The 20405-nt window shown below is 42.6% G+C and overlaps 1 protein-coding gene across 1 annotated transcript; it reads left to right on the top strand.

Moving 5' to 3' along the window:
* The first annotated feature begins 508 nt into the window (after positions 1 to 508).
* LOC134292332 (uncharacterized) lies at positions 509 to 20319 on the top strand. Its single transcript, XM_062961230.1, has 17 exons — positions 509 to 756; positions 1142 to 1269; positions 1976 to 2113; positions 2969 to 3177; positions 3702 to 3859; positions 4292 to 4519; positions 4964 to 5299; positions 9512 to 9910; positions 10525 to 10695; positions 12173 to 12330; positions 13624 to 13764; positions 14706 to 14844; positions 16106 to 16296; positions 16556 to 16681; positions 17264 to 17465; positions 18507 to 18660; positions 20064 to 20319. Exons 2-17 carry the CDS (start codon positions 1153 to 1155, stop codon positions 20317 to 20319), a joined length of 3123 nt encoding a protein of 1040 aa, XP_062817300.1. The 5' UTR covers positions 509 to 756; positions 1142 to 1152.
* The last annotated feature ends 86 nt before the right edge of the window (positions 20320 to 20405 follow it).

A 20405-nucleotide genomic window follows, 5' to 3' on the forward strand; every position in this document is an offset into this window, starting at 1 on the left:
TACAATAAAATAATAATATACTTTATTTATATCCCTCTCTATCTCCCTGAGGGGACTCAGGGTGGATTACAGAACACAAGCATTCAATGCCATTATGCAATTAACAAGGACAGACAATACACAAACAGAGGTAAAGGCATTTCCCATCTTATTTCCGGCATCTTGGATGCTGTGCTCAACTCCGGCCACAGGACAGTGCTGTCGTTCCATTTTCCATGCCGAAGAGCTTTTGTCGTCCTTAGACATCCTCCCAATCTATGTCCTTAAGAGGGTCTTTTTTATTACTGCCCCACTAAAAACGGTACCTATTTATCTACTCACATTTCTGCTTTTGATCCGCTAGGTGGGCAGGGAGTTGGAGCTGAGGGTGGGTGCTCACCCCGACCCGGGCTCGAACTGCCGACCTTTCAATCGGCAGAATTTTCTGCAGCTAACTGTGTTTAATCCGGCCTAACACAACGACCCCATACTCTCCAACTATCCTCACTTTTCCCAGTTAACCCTCTGCGTCCCACTTTTCATCACTTGTTGTCACTGTGACTCTTTTGGTGTCATTTTTGCAGTTTCTTTGCCAAGTCTTCAGCTGGTCCAGGAAACGATGTCCTAACCCTCGGTTCCGGCAATTGCAGCTGAAATACAACCTGGATAAATACTCTTCCAAAGAATCGAAGCTTGTTGCCCTCAAAAAGTATCACCCTGGGTTACGGAAAAGGGGCGGCGAGGATAACAACTGCAGCCCCGTAGAAAAGAGAGAAGGTGGGTTGTTTCCTTGCAGAGAAAGTGATTAAATCCAACGAGGGATTTCCATCGGAAAATGCTATTTCACAAGGCGCCCTGCCAGTTGTCCACCTTGGGATTGCTAGATATCTTTGCAAAACGTGGAGACCACGTGGCCTTCAGATCTTGCTAGACATCCCTCAACCCAAAGGAACAAACCAATGGCTGGATCTAATGGGAGATATAGTTCCAGAACGGCGTGTTCCTTGTCTTAGATCTGTTAAGATCAAATAAGAACAACGTGTTACTTTTTTGGAACGATGATTCCCAAAGAATGCCAGACATGTCTTACATCTCCACTGTATTTCCATATTTCCCTATAAGTATTACTGTTAATACTCATTTAATTGACCTTCTTTCATAGGTGGGTATGGAATGTGGGACTTGGATGAACAAGTTGACCTGGATTCATTCAATACCAATGTCTTCTTTGAAATTTTGGTCACCCAGTCCATGGCAGTGACATCCAAACTGAGTCAGTTCAAGGAAGAGGTACGTAACGGTTGGGTTATATCGAAGATATATATGTGTTTGAAAGGATTGCCTGCATCCAGGAAAATGTAACGTATGGAAGACGTGTTGAAGTAGGAATGACTGTATATAGAGTTGTTTAAATGTAATTGAGTTATAGTGTTGCAATATGAGCTGGTGATTGCATCATGCACTGTCTGCTGTCCACTATGTGAGTGTGTAAAGAGTTAACTGTGTATTGCATCAGACAGCAGAGGTGATTATAAATAGCTTGCTGTGTTGTCTGTTCTTCCCTCTGCCCTCTGCTCTCTGCCTATTTGCACTCTGTATGTATATGTCGTCTTGAGAGTTTTCTGTTTGTCAGTAAATCTTTTGTAGAAAGCCAAACAGGCTTAAGCCTTTTTATTGGTGCCAGTGATTCTTTGTTGATCTTCTGCTGCATGTGTGTTTATCCAAACCGCGCGCTCTGACAAGACATACATTTTGGGGACTCTATTGAGGACAAATAGGATTGGAGGTCAATGGACAAGGGTAGTGCTACATATCTTTGTAGCCAAGATCTTGCAAGTGAAGTTTCCTTCTTAAAGCATTCAGCGTCCTTTACTTAACTGGCACCTTCAACTATTCCCATGTTGTTACTGTCAAGGGTTTTGAGGAACTGTGTGCTAAAAGGAAGGCCACTCAACCACAAGATGTTCATTCTTTGGTGCTTTTGTTTCCTCTGCAGCTGAAGCTCTTCTACCACAAACTTCTGGAGGAAACCGCCTCTCTCCGAGATCTGTGGGTTGCCAGGGTGGGCGTCCTGGATAGCGTCGAATGTCCTAGTGATGGCTTGTTGGGACCTTACAACAGGATGAAACAACAGGTAGAGGCAGAGGAATGGGCATTGATCCTATATATTAATCACAATGAGACAGAAAGGAAGGATGAGGCGTAAAGAGGGCGGAGGAGACTATGTGTGTGCCTTGTGTTGACTACGTTCCATATCATTTTGAAACGATACGCGGAAAAGTCAACCCTTGGGTTAAGCTTGGGTGAACCCATCACCCAAGACCTCTGACACCACTCAAGGTGGACCTCATATCTAACAAGCATCTACCCTTGTTTCTTATCTACGTTCCATATCATTTTGAAACGTTACTTGGAAAAGTCAACCCTTGGATTAAGCTTGGGTGAACCCATCACCCAAGACCTCCGACACCACTCAAGGTGGACCTCATATCTAACAAGCATCTGCCCTTGTTTCTTATCTACGTTCCATATCATTTTGAAACGATACTCAGAAAAGTCAACTCTTGGCTTAAGCTTGGGTGAACTCATCACCCAAGACCTCCGACACCACTCAAGGTGGACCTCATATCTAACAAGCATCTACCCTTGTTTCTTATCTACGTTCCATATCATTTCGAAATGATACTCAGAGAAGTCAACCCTTGGGTTAAGCTTGGGTGAACCCATCACCCAAGACCTCCGACACCACTCAAGGTGGACCTCATATCTAACAAGCATCTACCCTTATTTCTTATCTTAATAAACTCCCTTTGTGGCTACTTTCAAATCTACCTTTGTCTTCCTTTCTAGGTAGTCAAATGCCAGCCTTCATTAATTTACAAATTTTTCATTATTTCCTCCTCTAATACCATTAGTGAGCTTGGCCATTTTGGATATACTCTTGGTCCAATATCCTGATGGGTTGTGTGGCCTTTCTTGTTGTCATTAGGCGGAGGAGGAGATCCTTAGAAGAAGGCACTTGGCCGCCGAGTATGAAGCAAGTGTAAGCCGTCAGCTCCGTTTCCTGACGGAGGAGCTGAAATCCCAGGAGACGCAATGGGTGGCCTTTCATTCAGCCCTCCGAGAAGCAACAAGGTTGACAGAAGCCCTGGCAGATGCCTTGTCTTCTGGAGAAGAGTCCAAACCAGACCACCACCGGTAAGAGAAGTCCTCTCTGAAGCATCAGAACAAACATTCAGCTTTGCTGGGACATCTGGTCTAATATAGACCTCTACCAATATAGAGAAACCACAACTAAAACATGACAGATGGTTTAGTAACTTGTGTAGCTTCCATGCAAGACCACCACCCTTAAAGATAAGACTATTCCATTGTTGAACAACTATTGCCAACCCATTGGTTATCCCAATAGCAAGTCCTTATTAGCGTTGAATGCTGAGTCAAGTCCATTAATGTGATGGATCTACTCTACCCTCAGTCCATATTCATAAAAGGTCTTCCACCAAAGTAGTACTTGGGTAAGTTACTTTTTGGAGCTTAAGGTCCCTTCCACACAGCCATATAACCCAGAATATCAAGGCAGATGATCCACAATAAATGGATCGGTGAGAAACCCATCTCATCTCACTTGTTGAAGGACACTTGTTAGAGTATTATCATGAATAAGAGAGCTACTTTCACCTGGAGACAGATGTACAATATTGTTCATGTTCTCATTTCAGGTTATTAAACCTCATAGATGCTGCCAGCCATCAAATGTCCAGCGTCATCATCAAAGAAGGCCACCGGCTCAAGCAATGGGGGATTCTGGGAGAAGGTACCGGGGCCCACCTGGTGAACAAAGAGAAGACCAGGCTGCTCACCAAGGAGGAACTTGTGGGTCAGTGGACGCTTTCCAACATTGGCTTTTCAATGGGTCTCCATTGTCAAGATGGACCTCTTCTACACTATATGAGTGGCTTCATCCCATGGGCTTCTAGAATATGTAATTTTGTGCACTATTTGGAAATTGTTCCACAGTGAGCTTTAGTGTCTCACCATACTACAAATCCCAATATTCCCATAGGATGTAGCTTGGGAAAGAGGTGTCCAAGGTTTTGGATGGACCTGGTCTAGTCTTCTCCAAGCGTTGTCATATACTACTAAGAGTCTAGGAAATATGGACTAGTGTAGACGGGGCCTACATCTCCCAACTTTGCTCACAACTAACTCGGCCACATTTTGAACGAAGACTGGAGCAAATCTCCTCCAAAGTTCCGGCTGATAATACAGAGGCATCTGTACTTCTTTCATGTCTTCATTGCTATTCTAGGACCAGATGGAGCCATCAAGGCGCATGAGGTTCTGCGTCAAGTTGCCACCACTGGATTGATGGTGCCCAGAGATGACGTGGTCATGCTGTTGGCCAACCACTCCACGAAGAGCGTGCCTGCAGACCATTTCCTCCATCCTGACACTGGGAAAGTGCTTCCCATCGCTGGGAACATTGGCTTCGATCCCATCAGCTTTAAGCTCATACCTATGGTGGACTTGGCATCTGGTAAGAGTCACTCTTTATGGTCCTGCTGAACCACATTAACTGGTGGGTGGCTCCCAAGATTTCATTTTTTTCATTATGTTCATGGGGAGGAGGTAATTTCCTTCCTTCCTACATTCCTTTGCCCTCTCACCTCCGCTGTCGGTTTGCAATCCTTATACTACGCCGCACTCTCAAATCCAAACGCTCAGCTCTATCTAGGGAGTCCATCCCATCAAGGTCAGTTTGCTCGTTAACTCGCTGACATTCATTAGTAAGCTGGGAATCTTCCAACCTCCCATCCTCCATTATCAAGTCACTGTGCACCTGACTGGCTTCACTGGGTTCAGGATCATCAACTCCAAACCTGCCTGTGGGAAACAAGCCTTTCGGGGATATTTCCAGCTGAGTCACAACACAATCGATCAAAATGTGCCATGCTTTCGTACAATCTGTGTCTCTCCACAGGTGAGCTCCGTAACTCCGCGATGCCCATCTTCCCCTACGTCCCGTACCCCATCTGCCCCAGCACTGCCCTCCCGGTCAAAAGCAACATGCCCGTCCTGCAGCCGGAGAAGGTGTTCCAGCTGGGGGGCTTCATGCAGGACCCAGCGTCGGGGATCGAGGTGCCGATCCTCGCAGTGACCCTTCACCCCCAGACGGGCCAGCGGCTGACCTTGGGCGGGACCTACCTGAACCCTCTGACGGGAACGGTGTCCCCGCTTGAGATCGGGGCGCCCATGAGAGACCCCGAAGGAGGCAGGATCGTTCCCATCCTCGGAGTCGCTTTGGATAGCCACACAGGTGAGAGGCGGAACCTCCAATCATGTGCCGTTTGGTTGCTTCACCTGGTTTCACCTATGCAGACAGGATCGGTTTGTCACGTTCTGCAAATCCCAAACATTGGGCAATGACCCACAAGGACCTACCTATCATATATAGTAGATAAGAGAGAAACCAATCATTTACTGTATATACTCAAGTATAAGCCTAGTTTTTCAGCCCTATTTTAGGACTGAACCCCCCCCCCCTTGGCTTATACTCAGGTGAGGGTCCTGGTTGGCTTATATTTGGGTCAGCTTATACTCGAGAATATATGGTACATTTATTATTTTTCTCTATTATTATTGGTATTATTACATTTATTATTTTTCTCTATTATTGTTGCTACTATTACAGTAGAGTCTCACTTATCCAACACTCGCTTATCCAACATTCTGGATTATCCAACACATTTTTATAGTCAGTGTTTACAATACATCATGATATTTTGGTGCTAAATTCGTAAATACAGTAATTACTACATAGCATTACTGTGTATTACTTTTTCTGTCAAATTTGATGTTTAATAGGCATTTCCTTAATCCCTTCTTACTATCCAACATATTCGCTTATCCAACGTTCTGTCGGCCCGTTTATGTTGGATAAGTGAGACTCTACTGTACATTTATTTTATGCTATTTTTATTATTATTAATAATACATTTATTATTTCACTATAATCTTATTATTACATTTATTATTTTACTCTATTTATTATTACATGTATTATTTTCCTGTATTTTTTTATTATTATTATTATTATTATTATTACATGTATTATTTTATTCTATTATTATTAAAATGATACATAAGGACATTTACATTGAAGAAGATGAGTATAATGATTTGTTCAGAGTTGGACAGTCTTATCTTAAATTTGAGCTTTATGTAAATATTCAAAAACATTTAACCTATTGATGCCGCAATTAATGTAATTTTATTGGTATCTGCTTTTATTTCTCGGCTTATACTTGAGTCAATGTTTTCCCAGTTTTTGGTTTTTTTGTAGTAAAATTAGGTGCCTCGGCTTATATTCGGGTCGGCTTATACTCGAGTATATACGGTACTTTCCATAATGCTCTTTTGCAAGTAGAGTCATCCATAAACTTTCCGTCTTTTCCATAAAGATAACTTAGGGAGAGAATTACAGCTTTGACGGACTGTTCTTAAGAGGGACTCTATTCATTAATTTAACGATCAGAGCTGATTGGATTCTCTTGGAAGCAGTTCAGCTGCTCAATTAATATGATAGAAAACACATTTATCTATGTCTGTTGGGGGTCTTCCAGCTCAGAAGCTTAGTAAGCAGTTTCTTTTTTGTGCTGCTTAGTTTCATACAAGGATTGAGAAAGTGGTTTTGTGGACTAAAACTTCCTATATATACGTGGGTCATTGTGGATTTAGGATTTCTAGATAAGGGATAATACAAGTGATAAACATAAATACACAACATATAATCCAACAATTAAAAAAAATAAATATAAAACTAGTAACAATACTCCATGAAGTTTTGTAAGTAAATCAACTATGTTAACTTTCAACGAAGACTACTTATTTCTGGTCTCTTGAGAGGATGATTTAAAAGCAATATATTTTATGGGAGAGTAGATAAATTTTTGGGGGGCAACTGAAATAACTCTTCTGAAGATCTGTTATATACTTTATACATTGGCATATCTTTGTTTCTAGCACTTCAAAGACAAAGGCAAAGGCCTTGCATGAATACTAGCAGATATTTACCACTAAGGAGTAGATTGACAGGGAAGGCAGGGATTATCAGTCTAACAACTGAGAAACCTAAATGGCCTTGCATGAATACTAGTGGATATTTACCACTAAGGTGTAGATTGACAGGTAAGGCAGGGATTATCAGTCTAACAACTGAGAAACCTAAATGGCCTTGCATGAATACTAGTTGATATTTACCACTAAGGAGTAGATTGACAGGGAAGGCAGGGATTATCAGTCTAACAACTGAGAAACCTAAATGGCCTTGCATGAATACTAGTGGATATTTACCACGAAGGAGTAGATTGACAGGGAAGGCAGGGATTATCAGTCTAACAACTGAGAACCCTAAATGGCCTTGCATGAATACTAGTAGATATTTACCACTAAGGAGTAGATTGACTCAATTTACTCAGGAAGATCATACTTTACAGAAAGGTTATGATTATTTCCAATAGCGTGGATGCCAATTGAACTCGCTTCCAAATGGCTATGGAGATGCTGGTTTTCCAAAAGGTTATGGTCTCTAAAAAGGCCATAGGCAAGAGGCCTCATAAGGCCGTAGCTAAGCAAAGAGACCTTCAAAGATGATCTAGATGATCTCATAAGACCATAGGTAAGCAAAGAGACCTCCAAAGACCATCTAGATGGTCTCATAAGGCCGTAGCTAAGCAAAGAGACCTTCAAAAACCATCTAGATGGTCTCATAAGACCATAGGTAAGCAAAGAGACCTTCAAAGACCATCTAGACGATCTCATAAGACCATAGGTAAGCAAAGAGACCTTCAAAGACCATCTAGATGGTCTCATAAGACCATAGGTAAGCAAAGAGACCTTCAAAGACCATCTAGACGATCTCATAAGACCATAGGTAAGCAAAGAGACCTTCAAAGACCATCTAGATGGTCTCATAAGACCATAGGTAAGCAAAGAGACCTTCAAAGACCATCTAGACGAACTCATAAGACCATAGGTAAGCAAAGAGACCTTCAAAGACCATCTAGATCAGGGGTCCCCAAACTTTTAAAGCAGAGGGCCGGTCCACAATCCTTCAGACTGTGGAGGGGCCGAATTATCATTTGAAAAAAAAAATACAAACAAATTCCTATGCATACTGCACATGTCTTATTTGTAGTGCAACAACAACAACAATGAAAGAACAATACCATATTTAAAAATGAATAACCTATTTTAAAATTATTTAAAAATAATTTTATATTTATTTAAATATTAAATAAATAAATATTAAATAAATAAATAAATTTTAAAAATGAATAACCCTAACCAACATAAACCTATTAGGATTTCAATGGAAAGTGTGGGCCTGCTACTGGCCAATGAGATAGTCAAGTTAATTAGGATTGTTGTTGTTGTTCAAGTCATGCCTTCAAGTCATGTCAGACCTTGGCCGAGCCTAAGTTTAAAATTATTTATTTACTGCATTTATTTACTACATTTATATCCCACCCTTCTCACCCCGAAGGGGACTCAGAGCAGCTGTATGTACATACAATATATTATATTATTAGCATAACACAATATTAGCATTATATATTACTATATTGAACTATACCACTATACTATTATATAATATGTAATATATAACATATAATTAATATTATTATATGTTATTAGTATTCTATTGTATAACATAAGATTATTATCAATATTATATGTATATACAATATATTATATTATTAAAACTGATATAAAAATATATTATAAAACTGAGGGCGGGGGCCAGGTAAATGACCTTGGAGGGCCGCATCCGGCCCCCGGGCCTTAGTTTGGGGACCCCTGATCTAGATGGTCTCATAAGACCATAGGTAAGCAAAGAGACCTTCAAAGACCATCTAGATGGTCTCATAAGACCATACGTAAGCAAAGAGACCTTCAAAGACCATCTAGACGATCTCATAAGACCATAGGTAAGCAAAGAGACCTTCAAAGACCATCTAGATGGTCTCATAAGACCATACGTAAGCAAAGAGACCTTCAAAGACCATCTAGACGATCTCATAAGACCATAGGTAAGCAAAGAGACCTTCAAAGACCATCTAGATGGTCTCATAAGACCATATGTAAGCAAAGAGACCTTCAAAGACCATCTAGACGATCTCATAAGACCATAGGTAAGCAAAGAGACCTTCAAAGACCATCTAGACAATCTCATAAAACTATAGGTAAGGAAAGGGACCCTCAAAGGCCATCTAGACAGTTTCATAGAACCATAGGTAAGGAAAGTGACCTCCAAAAGCCATCTAGATGGTCTCATAAGGCAATAGCTAAGCAAAGAGACCTCCAAAGACGATCTAGACGATCTCATAAGACCATAGTTTGGGGGGCCCTGCTGTAGACTCTGCTGTGTGAGTTGCGTAGTCAATGGACACCAGAGTTCATTAAATGTTAAAATATTGAATGAAGATTCAGTGAAGATTCATATCACCTATTTTGTCTGTGTCTGCAGGGGATGTCCTTCCATTGGGGGGGCTGCAGGGCCCCTCGGAGACCCTCCTGCAGGTCGGGGATTCCTTCGTGGAGCCTCTGAGCGGGAAGGCGGCCCGGGCGCAAGGCCTGTGCCTCCAGCGAGGAAAGCCGGTCCCCCACGGAGGGGGCTTTGGGGCCGTCTTGGAGGGCAACGTGCTCCTCTCCCAGATCCGGGCAGCCAAAGCCCTCCAGGATTATAAAGAGTCCCTTTGGGGGGATCGCTGCCCGGCCGGAGATGGACAACGGGCCCTCAAGGCAGCGGAGGAAGATGTGGTGAAGGCCCTCTCCTGCAAGATGCGGCATGTGGTGCACTGGATTCAGAAGATGGAGAAGCAGCAAGAGTGGGCCTCCCACCTGAAGCGCACCGGGGGAAAGCTAGGTACGTTCTGGAAGGAAATGTGTATACGAGGGCTATCCAGAAAGTAGATTACGTTTTGGAATTAAAAATGATCAAAGTATAGGAGAAAATATTTACCATACGCAGTTGAAAGCCAGACTCAAATACCACTTTTCAACATAGTCCCCATTGAACTGTAGGCACTTCTCATAGCGATAAAAGAGTTTGGGAAGTCCTTCCCCACCAAATTTTGCCACTTGGCTTGCATCCTCAACCAGGCGGGTGTCCCTTCCCACAGCTGCGCATGTGCATGTGCTCAACTTTGCTGCATATGGTCAATGTTTTCTCCTATACTTGGTTCATTTTTAATTCCAAAATGTAATCTACTTTCTGGATATCCCTCGTATATGGATGTGATGACACGCTCGTCCTGGATCGCTCTTCTAAGGTTTTGCAAGAAGCACACCTTTCCTGTCCCAAAAAAAGGTCACCATAACCTTCCTGGCTTTCAACTGCATATGGTAAATGTTTTCTACTATACTTTGTTCATTTTTAATTCCAAAACGTAATCTACTTTCTGGATAGCCCTCGTATATGAATGTATATGATGACATGCCTGACTCAATTGCTTTCTATTTCTGTTTAAACTCAACTAGGGATGGTGAGATATCCCAGCACAGACCTGTGGGTCCCGGCCGTTTTTGGGATGGGGATCCCGGATCCGGGGGGTTCCGGCTTGACCGTTCCCATCCTGGGAGTGGAGTGCGACTGGAGAACCGGGCAGCCGGTTCCTCTAGCCGGGACCATGGAAGACGCCGACGGAAAAGGTGGGGAACGGAGCTGTGATGTGGTCTCGGAGCCTCTTATTCAGGTTATCGAAGGGGGAGCATTTGCCATCGGTGAGGAGCAGACCATGGGAAAGATACCTTTGGAGAAGAGCAGCGGAGATGAAGAACACTATGTAACACGATTTTTGTTCCTGGGTTATCAATGTCATTTCCTAATTGCACCATAACAGTACAGTGTGATAGGGCTCTCCATCTGGAATGTGATTATTATCATTGTCATATATATATATATATATATATATATATATATATATATATATATATATATACACACATACATATACACACACACACACACACACACATACACACACATACATATCTATCTATATAAAGGAGTAATGGTGTCCGTTCCTCCCACTAAACAACAAAAGTACAAGCCCCAGAACCTAGAAATTTGGCAACACAACCCACCATCCTTGCCCCTAGGTTCCGACAACAAAAAGAAAAAGAAAAATAAAGTCCTAATTAGAGGGAGAGAAATAATTGTTTTTATCCAATTGCTGCCAGTTAGAAGGCTAAGCTCCGCCCACTTGATCTAGCAACCCACTCAGCCCCGTGTTAATAAAAGAATAAAAAATAAAATAAATACAAATAAAACAATAAAAAATAATAAAAAACACTAAAAATTAATACAATAAAATACTATAACAAAATAACTAGAAATAATACAACAAAATAATAAAATATAATGAATAAAAAGATAAGTTACAATAAAATTAATTAAAAATACAAATAATGTCAAATAAAAATTCCACAACAATTTTTAACCAATACCACCACCACTTTGCCACAGCAACGCGTGGCCAGGCACAGCTAGTATATATATATATAAGCTTTGCCCGGCCACACATTGCTGTGGCTTATGGGAATAGCCTTGCAGCCTCAATGCCTGGCCGTTTTTGGGAGTAGCTGGAGTAGCACCTTTTGTGACCCAATTTGGTGTGATTGGGTTCAGTGGTTTTGTTGTTTACTCCATAGTAAAACGACCATTACATTTTCTTATATATAGATGGTGATGATGAAGATGATAACATTTTCAGGCTGTGGGTCATATCACGCTGCACCACTATGGCACTATTATTCCTCTCCGCTAGCCTTTCCCAAAAATAACTTTTCCTAGCTCTGCCCATACAATTGTCTGCAACACGATTATGAAATAAATTATCGGAAGGAATGCAATATAATATGTTGCAAAGTGATGCATTATGTGCAGCAGAATGCTAGATTTCTCAACAAGTTTCTGTATATTAGAAAAACTTTGCATGCTGTATAAGTAAAACTCATTGATAGTCCAGAATAATGGTTTGTTGGAAGCAGGAACCTGAAATTAGCCAGTCCATGATTTCCTCTTGCTTAGGATTCCCATATGTTACAGAGATAGTTAACTCTAAATTTCAAACAAATCTGTGAGCTCTTGCTTTAAACTCCAGCGCTTTCTTCTCGTTGCTTGTAGGTCTCGTTCCTCTTGCCATTGGCTTCCGAACCATTGACCCCATAACAGGGGAGACGGGTCCGGTCATCGGGGCTCAAATCAATCCTTGGACCACGGCGGTCATCCCCATCGTCCAGTCCCTAGGACGCTTGCCAAGGGGAAGCCCAGACCCAGAACTGGTAATGTCCAGTCTTGTAAAGCAGAAGTGTTGTGACTCAGCCTTTGCCTTTGTGTGATTCTGATGTGCCTTTGCATGACTCTGATGAAGATTCTGGATTATATGTGCATAATGATGGGATTCAGGATGAATTTGAGGATAACTCTGATGCTGAGAATTATTATGTCAGAAATGAAGAGCAGGGAGTTGTTCCCATGGGAATAAATCATGATGTTGTTTCTAATGAGGAATTTCAGGTGCAGGGAGTAGACAGGGAGGATAGCACTTTGCCGCCTGATAATGAGCTCAGTGACCTTGACTCTGGGAATCTCGATCAGGCTACAAGACTGGAATTTAGAGGGTTGCGGAGAAGCCTTTGCATAACCAATAAATGAGGATTCAAAGGGCAAAGGAATGCCTTTATGTCATGCTTTTAAAACAGTCTGCTCGCAGAGAGCTCTCTGTCAATGCAACTCCATCACTTGATCTAGAAGCAAGTCTGCTTTCCTGTGCCAAGTTTGCCTTCCTGTAATATCTTCTGGATATATTCTGTTTGGTGGGACTTTGGCTTCCATGAAAAGGACCTTGTTTTATGCTCTATGTTTCTATGGACTTATTGCTTACAGCCTTGGTTTTGTGCCTATCTTTTGGAACTGTACTTTTACCCTTTTATGAACTACCTTTTGCTTATTTTCTAAGTAAACTACAGAAGAAGAGGGCTGGGCTGTGGCGCAGCTGGCTAGTAACCAGCTGCAATAAATCACTACTGACCGAGAGAGGTCATGAGTTTGAAGCCCGGGTCGGGTTAAGCCCCGACCATTAAATAGCCCGGCTTGCTGTTGACTTATGCAGCCCCGAAAGACAGTTGCATCTGTCAAGTAGGGAGATTTAGGTACGCTTTATGCGGGAGGCTAATTTAACTAATTTACAACATCATAAAACTGCCAGCAAAACACGAGGAAAGGAATGAGGAAGTACAGCCACCAGTGGACGGTGAAGCAACAGCTCCCCCTGTGGCTGGAATCGTGAAGCTGGAAAAAAAATGTTAAATGCCTCTGTGTCTGTCTATATATGTTGTTTGTCTGTTGGCATTGAATGTTTGCCATATATGTGTTCATTGTAATCCATCCTGAGTCCCCTTCGGGGTGAGAAAGAAGGGCGGAATATAAAACTGTAAATAAATAAATAAGTAAAGACTACTTCCTGTGTGTGGCTTGGTGTCTTTAGCAAGGTGAAGCTAACCTGAGGTGCGACAAGAAGGAGGGAGGAGATGTCCCTTCCCAATTGGCCAGACTCTGGACGTCTTGTTTTGCAGACGGATGCCTTGGAGACGGAGGTGGCAGCCAAGCAACGGTTCTGGCGCGGCCAAAGAGAAAAGGAAGAGGAGCTCCTCAAAGAGTTGGACTTCTTGCGCCTGGACATCTTGGAGGCCGCCAAGGAAGGGAAGATGAACAAGGTGCCACTTGGGTTTGCGTCAGTGTTGCTTGGTGGCTTCCGTGTCTATAGCGCATTTATTTGTTTGTTTATTTATTTATTTATTCGGAGTATTTATATTCCGCCCTCCTTTCTCACCCCGAAGGGGACTCAGGGCAGATCACATTGTAATTATTATTATTATTATTATTATTATTATTATTATTATTATTATTATTTTATTTATATGCCGCCCTATCTCCCGGATGGGACTCAGGGCGGTTTCCAATCAATTATTGTACACATATAAGGCAAACATTCAATGCCATATAACATAGAACAGAGACAGAGACAGACGCAGAGGCAATTTAAACCACCTCCAGCTTCCAGCTTCCTGAGGGTATGCTTGATTCCGGCCACAGGGGGGAGCAGCTGCTTCATCGTCCACTATGACGGCCACTTCCTCATTCCAACGGCTGAGTTATTTTTTTATGGTGTCGTAAATTAGCCTCCCCACATATAAGTGGTACCTAAATTTCCTACTTGATACATGCAACTATCTTTCGGGTTGCTTAGGTCAGCAACGAGCAGGGACTATATATTATTTTTGTCAGGTGCTCACCCTGACACGGGCTGGCCTTGAACTCATGACCTTTTGGTCAGAGTGATTTATTGCAGCTGGCTGCTCACCAGCCTGTGCCACAGCCCGATTCCCTCTGGGGATGAGCTTCAGTGAAACTAATAGATCTTGTAACATTCAGAATACAATCATTCCACGGGAGCAGCCAGTTGCAAAGGTTCCAGGTGTGCCAAAGCTTGGCAATATTTACTTTTGGGGTTCACCACTCCCAGAATCCCTCCAACCAGCGTAGAAGCACATTGGGACTTTCCGCACGCAAAGTAGATGCTCTACCGTTGTGTTACAGCCCTTCTTGCTCATGTCCCAAAGCTTGACTGTGGTCATTCTCTTCTAAACCATTGCAGTTAAGATACAAGGACAAATTAAAACCCGCCGAAGAGATCTATCGCTCCCTGGAAGAGTCCTCAAACCAAGAAGCTCAACGGAGAGCCAACAGACAACTGAAGGCACCGCGGGACTCCAAACCATCTCTGCAAATGAGAGGTAAGGAAACACCTCCTGCGGACTGGTATTTGGAGGGTAGAAGAAGGTAACATATGTCATCCATATTCCAAACTTCCATTCATTGATTTGTTACACCAGCCCTGCTTTTGTTTCATTGACTTCAAGACGATGGACATTGCAGGGTGCATCTACACTGGCACTGACATCGCTTAAACTGCTATGGCTCAATGTCTGCATTGGATTCTGTGGACGATCTCATTAGACCATAGGTAAGCAAAGAGACCTCCAAAGACCATCTAGATAGTCTCATAAGACCATAGGTAAGGAAAGGGGGCCCCAAAGGCCATCTAGACAATCTCATAAAACCATAGGTAAGGAAAAGGGCCCTCAAAGGCCATCTAGACGGTCTCATAAGGCCGTAGCTAAGCAAAGAGACCTCCAAAGACAATCTAGACGATCTCATTAGACCATAGGTAAGCAAAGAGACCTCCAAAGACCATCTAGATAGTCTCATAAGACCATAGGTAAGGAAAGGGGGCCCCAAAGGCCATCTAGACAATCTCATAAAACCATAGGTAAGGAAAAGGGCCCTCAAAGGCCATCTAGACGGTCTCATAAGGCCGTAGCTAAGCAAAGAGACCTCCAAAGACAATCTAGACGATCTCATAAGACCATAGGTAAGCAAAGAGACCTATGATCATAGGACCATAGGTAAGGAAAGTGACCTCCAAAAGCCATCTAGATGGTCTCATAAGGCCGTAGCTAAGCAAAGAGTCCTTCAAAGGCGATCTAGACAATCTCATAAGACCATAGGTAAGGAAAGAAACCTCCAAAGACAATCTAGACGATCTCATAAGACCATAGGTAAGCAAAGAGACCTATGATCATAGGACCATAGGTAAGGAAAGTGACCTCCAAAAGCCATCTAGATGGTCTCATAAGGCCGTAGCTAAGCAAAGAGTCCTTCAAGGACTATCTAGATTATCTCATAAGTAAGCAATGAGCCATGACAGTTCAAGTGGTGTCAAACAAAAGTGTGGATTCAGCCAAAATCAACCTGCTTTGAACTTTAGATGAACTCTCCAAGGTCCTGAACCTTTTAAATGGATGAGCTTCAGAACCTTGCTGTCTCCTTTCAAGCTCAGGCGAAGTAAATACCGTATATACTCGAGTATAAGCCAACCCGAATATAAGCCGAGGCACCTAATTTTACCACAAAAACTGGGAAAACTTATTGATTTGAGTATAAGACGAGGGTGGGAAATGCAACCTGGCTTCATATACTGTTTGGTGGCCCCAGTCGAGAAGGACGAGAGAGACCAGGAGGCCAGAGTCCAGGTTTTGCTGAGGAAGACGCTGGAAAAGCTGGTGCAGTTTGTCCGAAAGGTCCAGCTGGACGAAGGAAGGATCCAGATGCAGCTGAAGGAGGTGGAGCGGCAACGGGGCAGCGGCCTCCAGATTTTGGAAACGCTTCAAGAGACATCTAGGAAGGTGAGCTCCACACTTGGGCCCCTTCCTCTACTCTCAATGGGCTTTGACACACATTCAAACCCAAGTCCTGAATACAGTAGATTTACTTCTCAGGTGATATTGAAGCTTCACTGGGAGAGCTGTTCAGCAATGGAACTCTCCGCCTCGGAGTGTAGATGAACTCTCCAAGGTCCTGAAATTCTTTAATGGATGAGCTTCAGAACCTTACTCATTGTCAACCGTTTGACCATTTCCTCATCTCGTTTGCTGCACTTTCCAGACAACTTTGCATCTCGTGGCTGCATTTGAGGAGCACATGGCAAAGCACCAAGCCAATGTTGAGAGGGCCTGCTGCAGGCTGGAATACCTCCGATACTTGTTGGAGACGGTGGCTCTACAGACAAAGGTATAGAGTTCCTCTGAATATAAGGAATGCCTTGAAAACATGCTTACAATGATGACCCGGGCATTCACCCAGTAACAAAACTAGAAATAATATTTAAAAATACTCCCTTAATGGTTGAAAACCCAGGTAAGAAAAATCCCAGATGAACTTTTTTGTTGGCAGTGTGGGACTTATTATGTACTTAGCTCATGCTGACTTGCTCTTTGCAGAAAACAATATTTTCAGAACCAAAAATAATATTTCTATGCAGACATAAAATGCTGTGACTGAGGATTCATTCTATACAAAATATTCATGTGTTTAATTTGTATGTGTTCAATTTTTTTTTTGCAATGCTAAGGCATCCTGGGATTTGTAGTTTGGGGAGGCACCAACCCTCGTTGGAAGAGAAGGCTTGTAAAACTACAGCTCCCAGAGTTCCACAGTGTAGAATCATGGCAGTTAAGGTGGCGTCAAACTGCATTAATTCCACGATATAGACTGAACAACTTTTTCAAGACAGCACTTTCACCTTGAAATCCTCCTTGGATTGGAAGGTTTGGAGACCTTGCCAAGGTTTCCCATCTGTTTTCTCTTCTGCAGGATCTCCATTCTGGCTCGTCCCAGTGCTTTGTGAATTATCCCAGTTGGAGGTTTTACGGTGCGGCTGGTGCTCCGCAGGGGACCTGGGAGGTCATCAATCGGAAACTCATCCCGTTGCTCAGATCTGTACTTGAGACGTTGAAAGAGAGCAAAAGGAGCCCTTTGTCCCCCGAGGTGCTGGTGGGCCTGGGCTCTGAAAAAGGTGAGCCCTCATTCGCCTTGCAGACTGGAAGCAGGCATATCCTTTCAGCTAAGCAATGCGATCTTGCAGACTGTGCTTTCATAGACTTTAAAGGCGCATCTCAATGCACTTTGCCTTAGCTCATTGATATGAAGTCTTGGGATCTGTAATTTGGTGACGCATCGGCACACATTGGCGGAGAAGGCAAACCCCAACTCCCAGGATGGCATAACATTGTGCCATGGGATCCAAATTGGTGCCAAACTACAACACCCCTGAAAGACAGGAAACAATCACCTCCCAACAAAGGATTCCCCCAGGCAGGAAGCAGCCAGGCTTTGAAGCTGCAATGCTATTCGGTGCTAATCAAGGTGGCCCGTTGCAACATTCGCACTCGCCTCCAACAGAGTTCTTTCTCCCACTCTGGACATCATTCCACAGATATATACAGTAGAGTCTCACGTATCCAACATAAACGGGCCGGCAGAACGTTGAATAAGCAAATATGTTGGATAATAAGGAGGGATTAAGGAAAAGCCTATTACACATCAAATTAGGTTATGGTTTTACAAATTAAGCACCAAAACATCATGTTTAACAACAAATTTGACAGAAAAAGTAGTTCAATACGCAGTAATGCTATGTAGCAATTACTGTATTTACGAATTTAGCATCAAAATATCACGATGTATTGAAAACATTGACTACAAAAATGCGTTGGATAATCCAGAACGTTGGATAAGCAAGGCTTGGATAAGTGAGACTCTACTGTAAACCTGACTTGCCTAGTTTCCAACAGACCTCACAACTTCTCAGGATGCCTGCCATAGATGTGGGCGAAATGTCAGGAAAGAGTGCTTCTGGAGCATGGCCATACAACCCGGAAAACTCACAGCAATCCAATTGCTGGTGCCTCGCCAAAGTACAAATCCCAGGACTCCATGGCAGCAAACAGTATTGATTCTACAATGTAGACGCACCCATTGTTATCCATTTCTGCTTGTGTTTGCTTGTCCATCTTGTGTCTTTGTGGTTTCCCAAACCTTCTCCTTCTTCTCAAAGGCTACTCCTCCAGAAGCACCTTGAAGGTCTCCGAAGTGACCGGCGAAGCATTTCGGGTCCAAACAAGGCAGGAAGGGGTCCCTATTGCTGCAGCACTCTCTCCTTCCGTGGCCTCGCCAAAAAGGTCCCAACTCCTGCAAGAAATCCAGGCAAGGTAAGAGGGATGGATGGATGGATGAAGAAGGTTCTCTATCTTCCTCTTCTTCCCCTTATTATAATATCACTCCTACATCTACGATTTCTACGTTGTACTTTGCATAAGCCTAAAATAAGCCTATGATCCTATACCCATAATGTTGCAATCTGAATATAAATAACCGGGAGAAATGACAGAAGGAGAAGACTTGAACTTGCGAGCCGAGACAGGAAATAATAATAATTGTAATGAAGTATGAATTTTTGGTTTACAGATGTTATGTTTAATTGTGTGTTTGTGTTTTAAAAGGGTAAGTATTACAGTTATTGCATCTCAGCACTCAGAGGCTGGTTGCCATGGAGAAGTAGGTGGAGCCAACTGCCGTTTTGTTGAAAAAGTGCAGAGATTAAAAAAGGGATTCAGTCTGTGCTCTGATGAGGCACAGGGAAGATTGATCCTAGGTTGAAGGGATCAAGGAGACTCAATTGTTCAATTTTGAGTCCGTTTAAAATAAGTTTGGTGACTTATTTAATGTAGTCTGTGTCCTGGTAAGGAACAGAGAATCTGTGATCGTATATCACAGGGTGACTACGGTTTAAAAGTAGCAGAGGAAGAAGTTCTAACTACTTTAAGTAAAAGAGATGACACTTTAGGGAGTTTGTCATACCTCATTCTAGTATTGTAACTGTTAATAAAAGTGCCTCTAAGTGAGAAACATCTTTTGTAACCACTAAGCTCTGTGCCTGAATAAACTTGTTATTGTTCCTCCAACATCTAAGCCTCTGTCGCATATATTATAAAGCAAGTTGCGTTACCATCTAAAGTGAATAAGAAGAAAGAAAGGGAATTTTTTTAAAAAAAGGTCTCCTCTCTGAGTCTTTTGGTGGTTGCATCTTTACAAATTGGTGGCAGCGCTCTTAGCTCTTCGCAAATTGGTGGCAGCGGTGGGATAAAAAGATTCCCCCTGCCTGAAAGAACCTCAGTCGTTATAAATTCTTTGTAATAATAATAATAATAATAATAATAATAATAATAATAATAATAATACTTTATTTATAGGCTGCCCTATTTCCCCAAGGGGACTCAGGGTGTCTTCCAAGCAAAAAAGTAAACATTCATCCTCATGGCAACATTATTTCCTCCAAGAGGCATAAAGCTAACACTTAATTTAAGCCCTACCAAGTAGCCATGAGATCATGCCAAACACACCTGAGCTTCAAGGTTTTCTCACGGATTCTCTCAAAACATCTAATTAGTCTATTTTTCACTCCCTCCATTCTCAAACCTAATCTCGCTTCTTGGGAAAACTCCTCATCAGTTGCATGGAGATTTTTTTCTGAAGTACATTTCCAGTAGCTGATCCTTTTTCTACCCATGGTTCTTATGTTTACATGATATTGGTGTGGTTTTTGTTCGGTTAGGATCGTCTTAGAGAAACACGGCAGTGAAATGTTGCACCTTGAGCTGTCCTTAATGGCCGAGGAGATCCACATGATCACTTGCTTCTGGGAATCATCCAGACCAAAGAAGAACCTGGTGAGATACATTTTTTTTACCAAAATGGGTGTTTTGATCACAGAGGTTAATGTGGAAGCTGAAGAGGAGGACGAAGCATTGCCATCATCATCCCATTTGTATGTTAACGTTTTTGGTATGATATTATCTTACCTCTCTTGACTTACATGTGTTGTGGCTCAGCCTTTGTGTGACTCTGATGAGGATTCTGGGGTGCAGTTTCAAGATGATGGGATTCAGGTTCAGGA

The sequence above is a fragment of the Anolis carolinensis genome, unplaced genomic scaffold, assembly GCF_035594765.1.
Source record: "Anolis carolinensis isolate JA03-04 unplaced genomic scaffold, rAnoCar3.1.pri scaffold_8, whole genome shotgun sequence".
NCBI classification, from domain to species: Eukaryota; Metazoa; Chordata; class Lepidosauria; order Squamata; family Dactyloidae; genus Anolis; species Anolis carolinensis.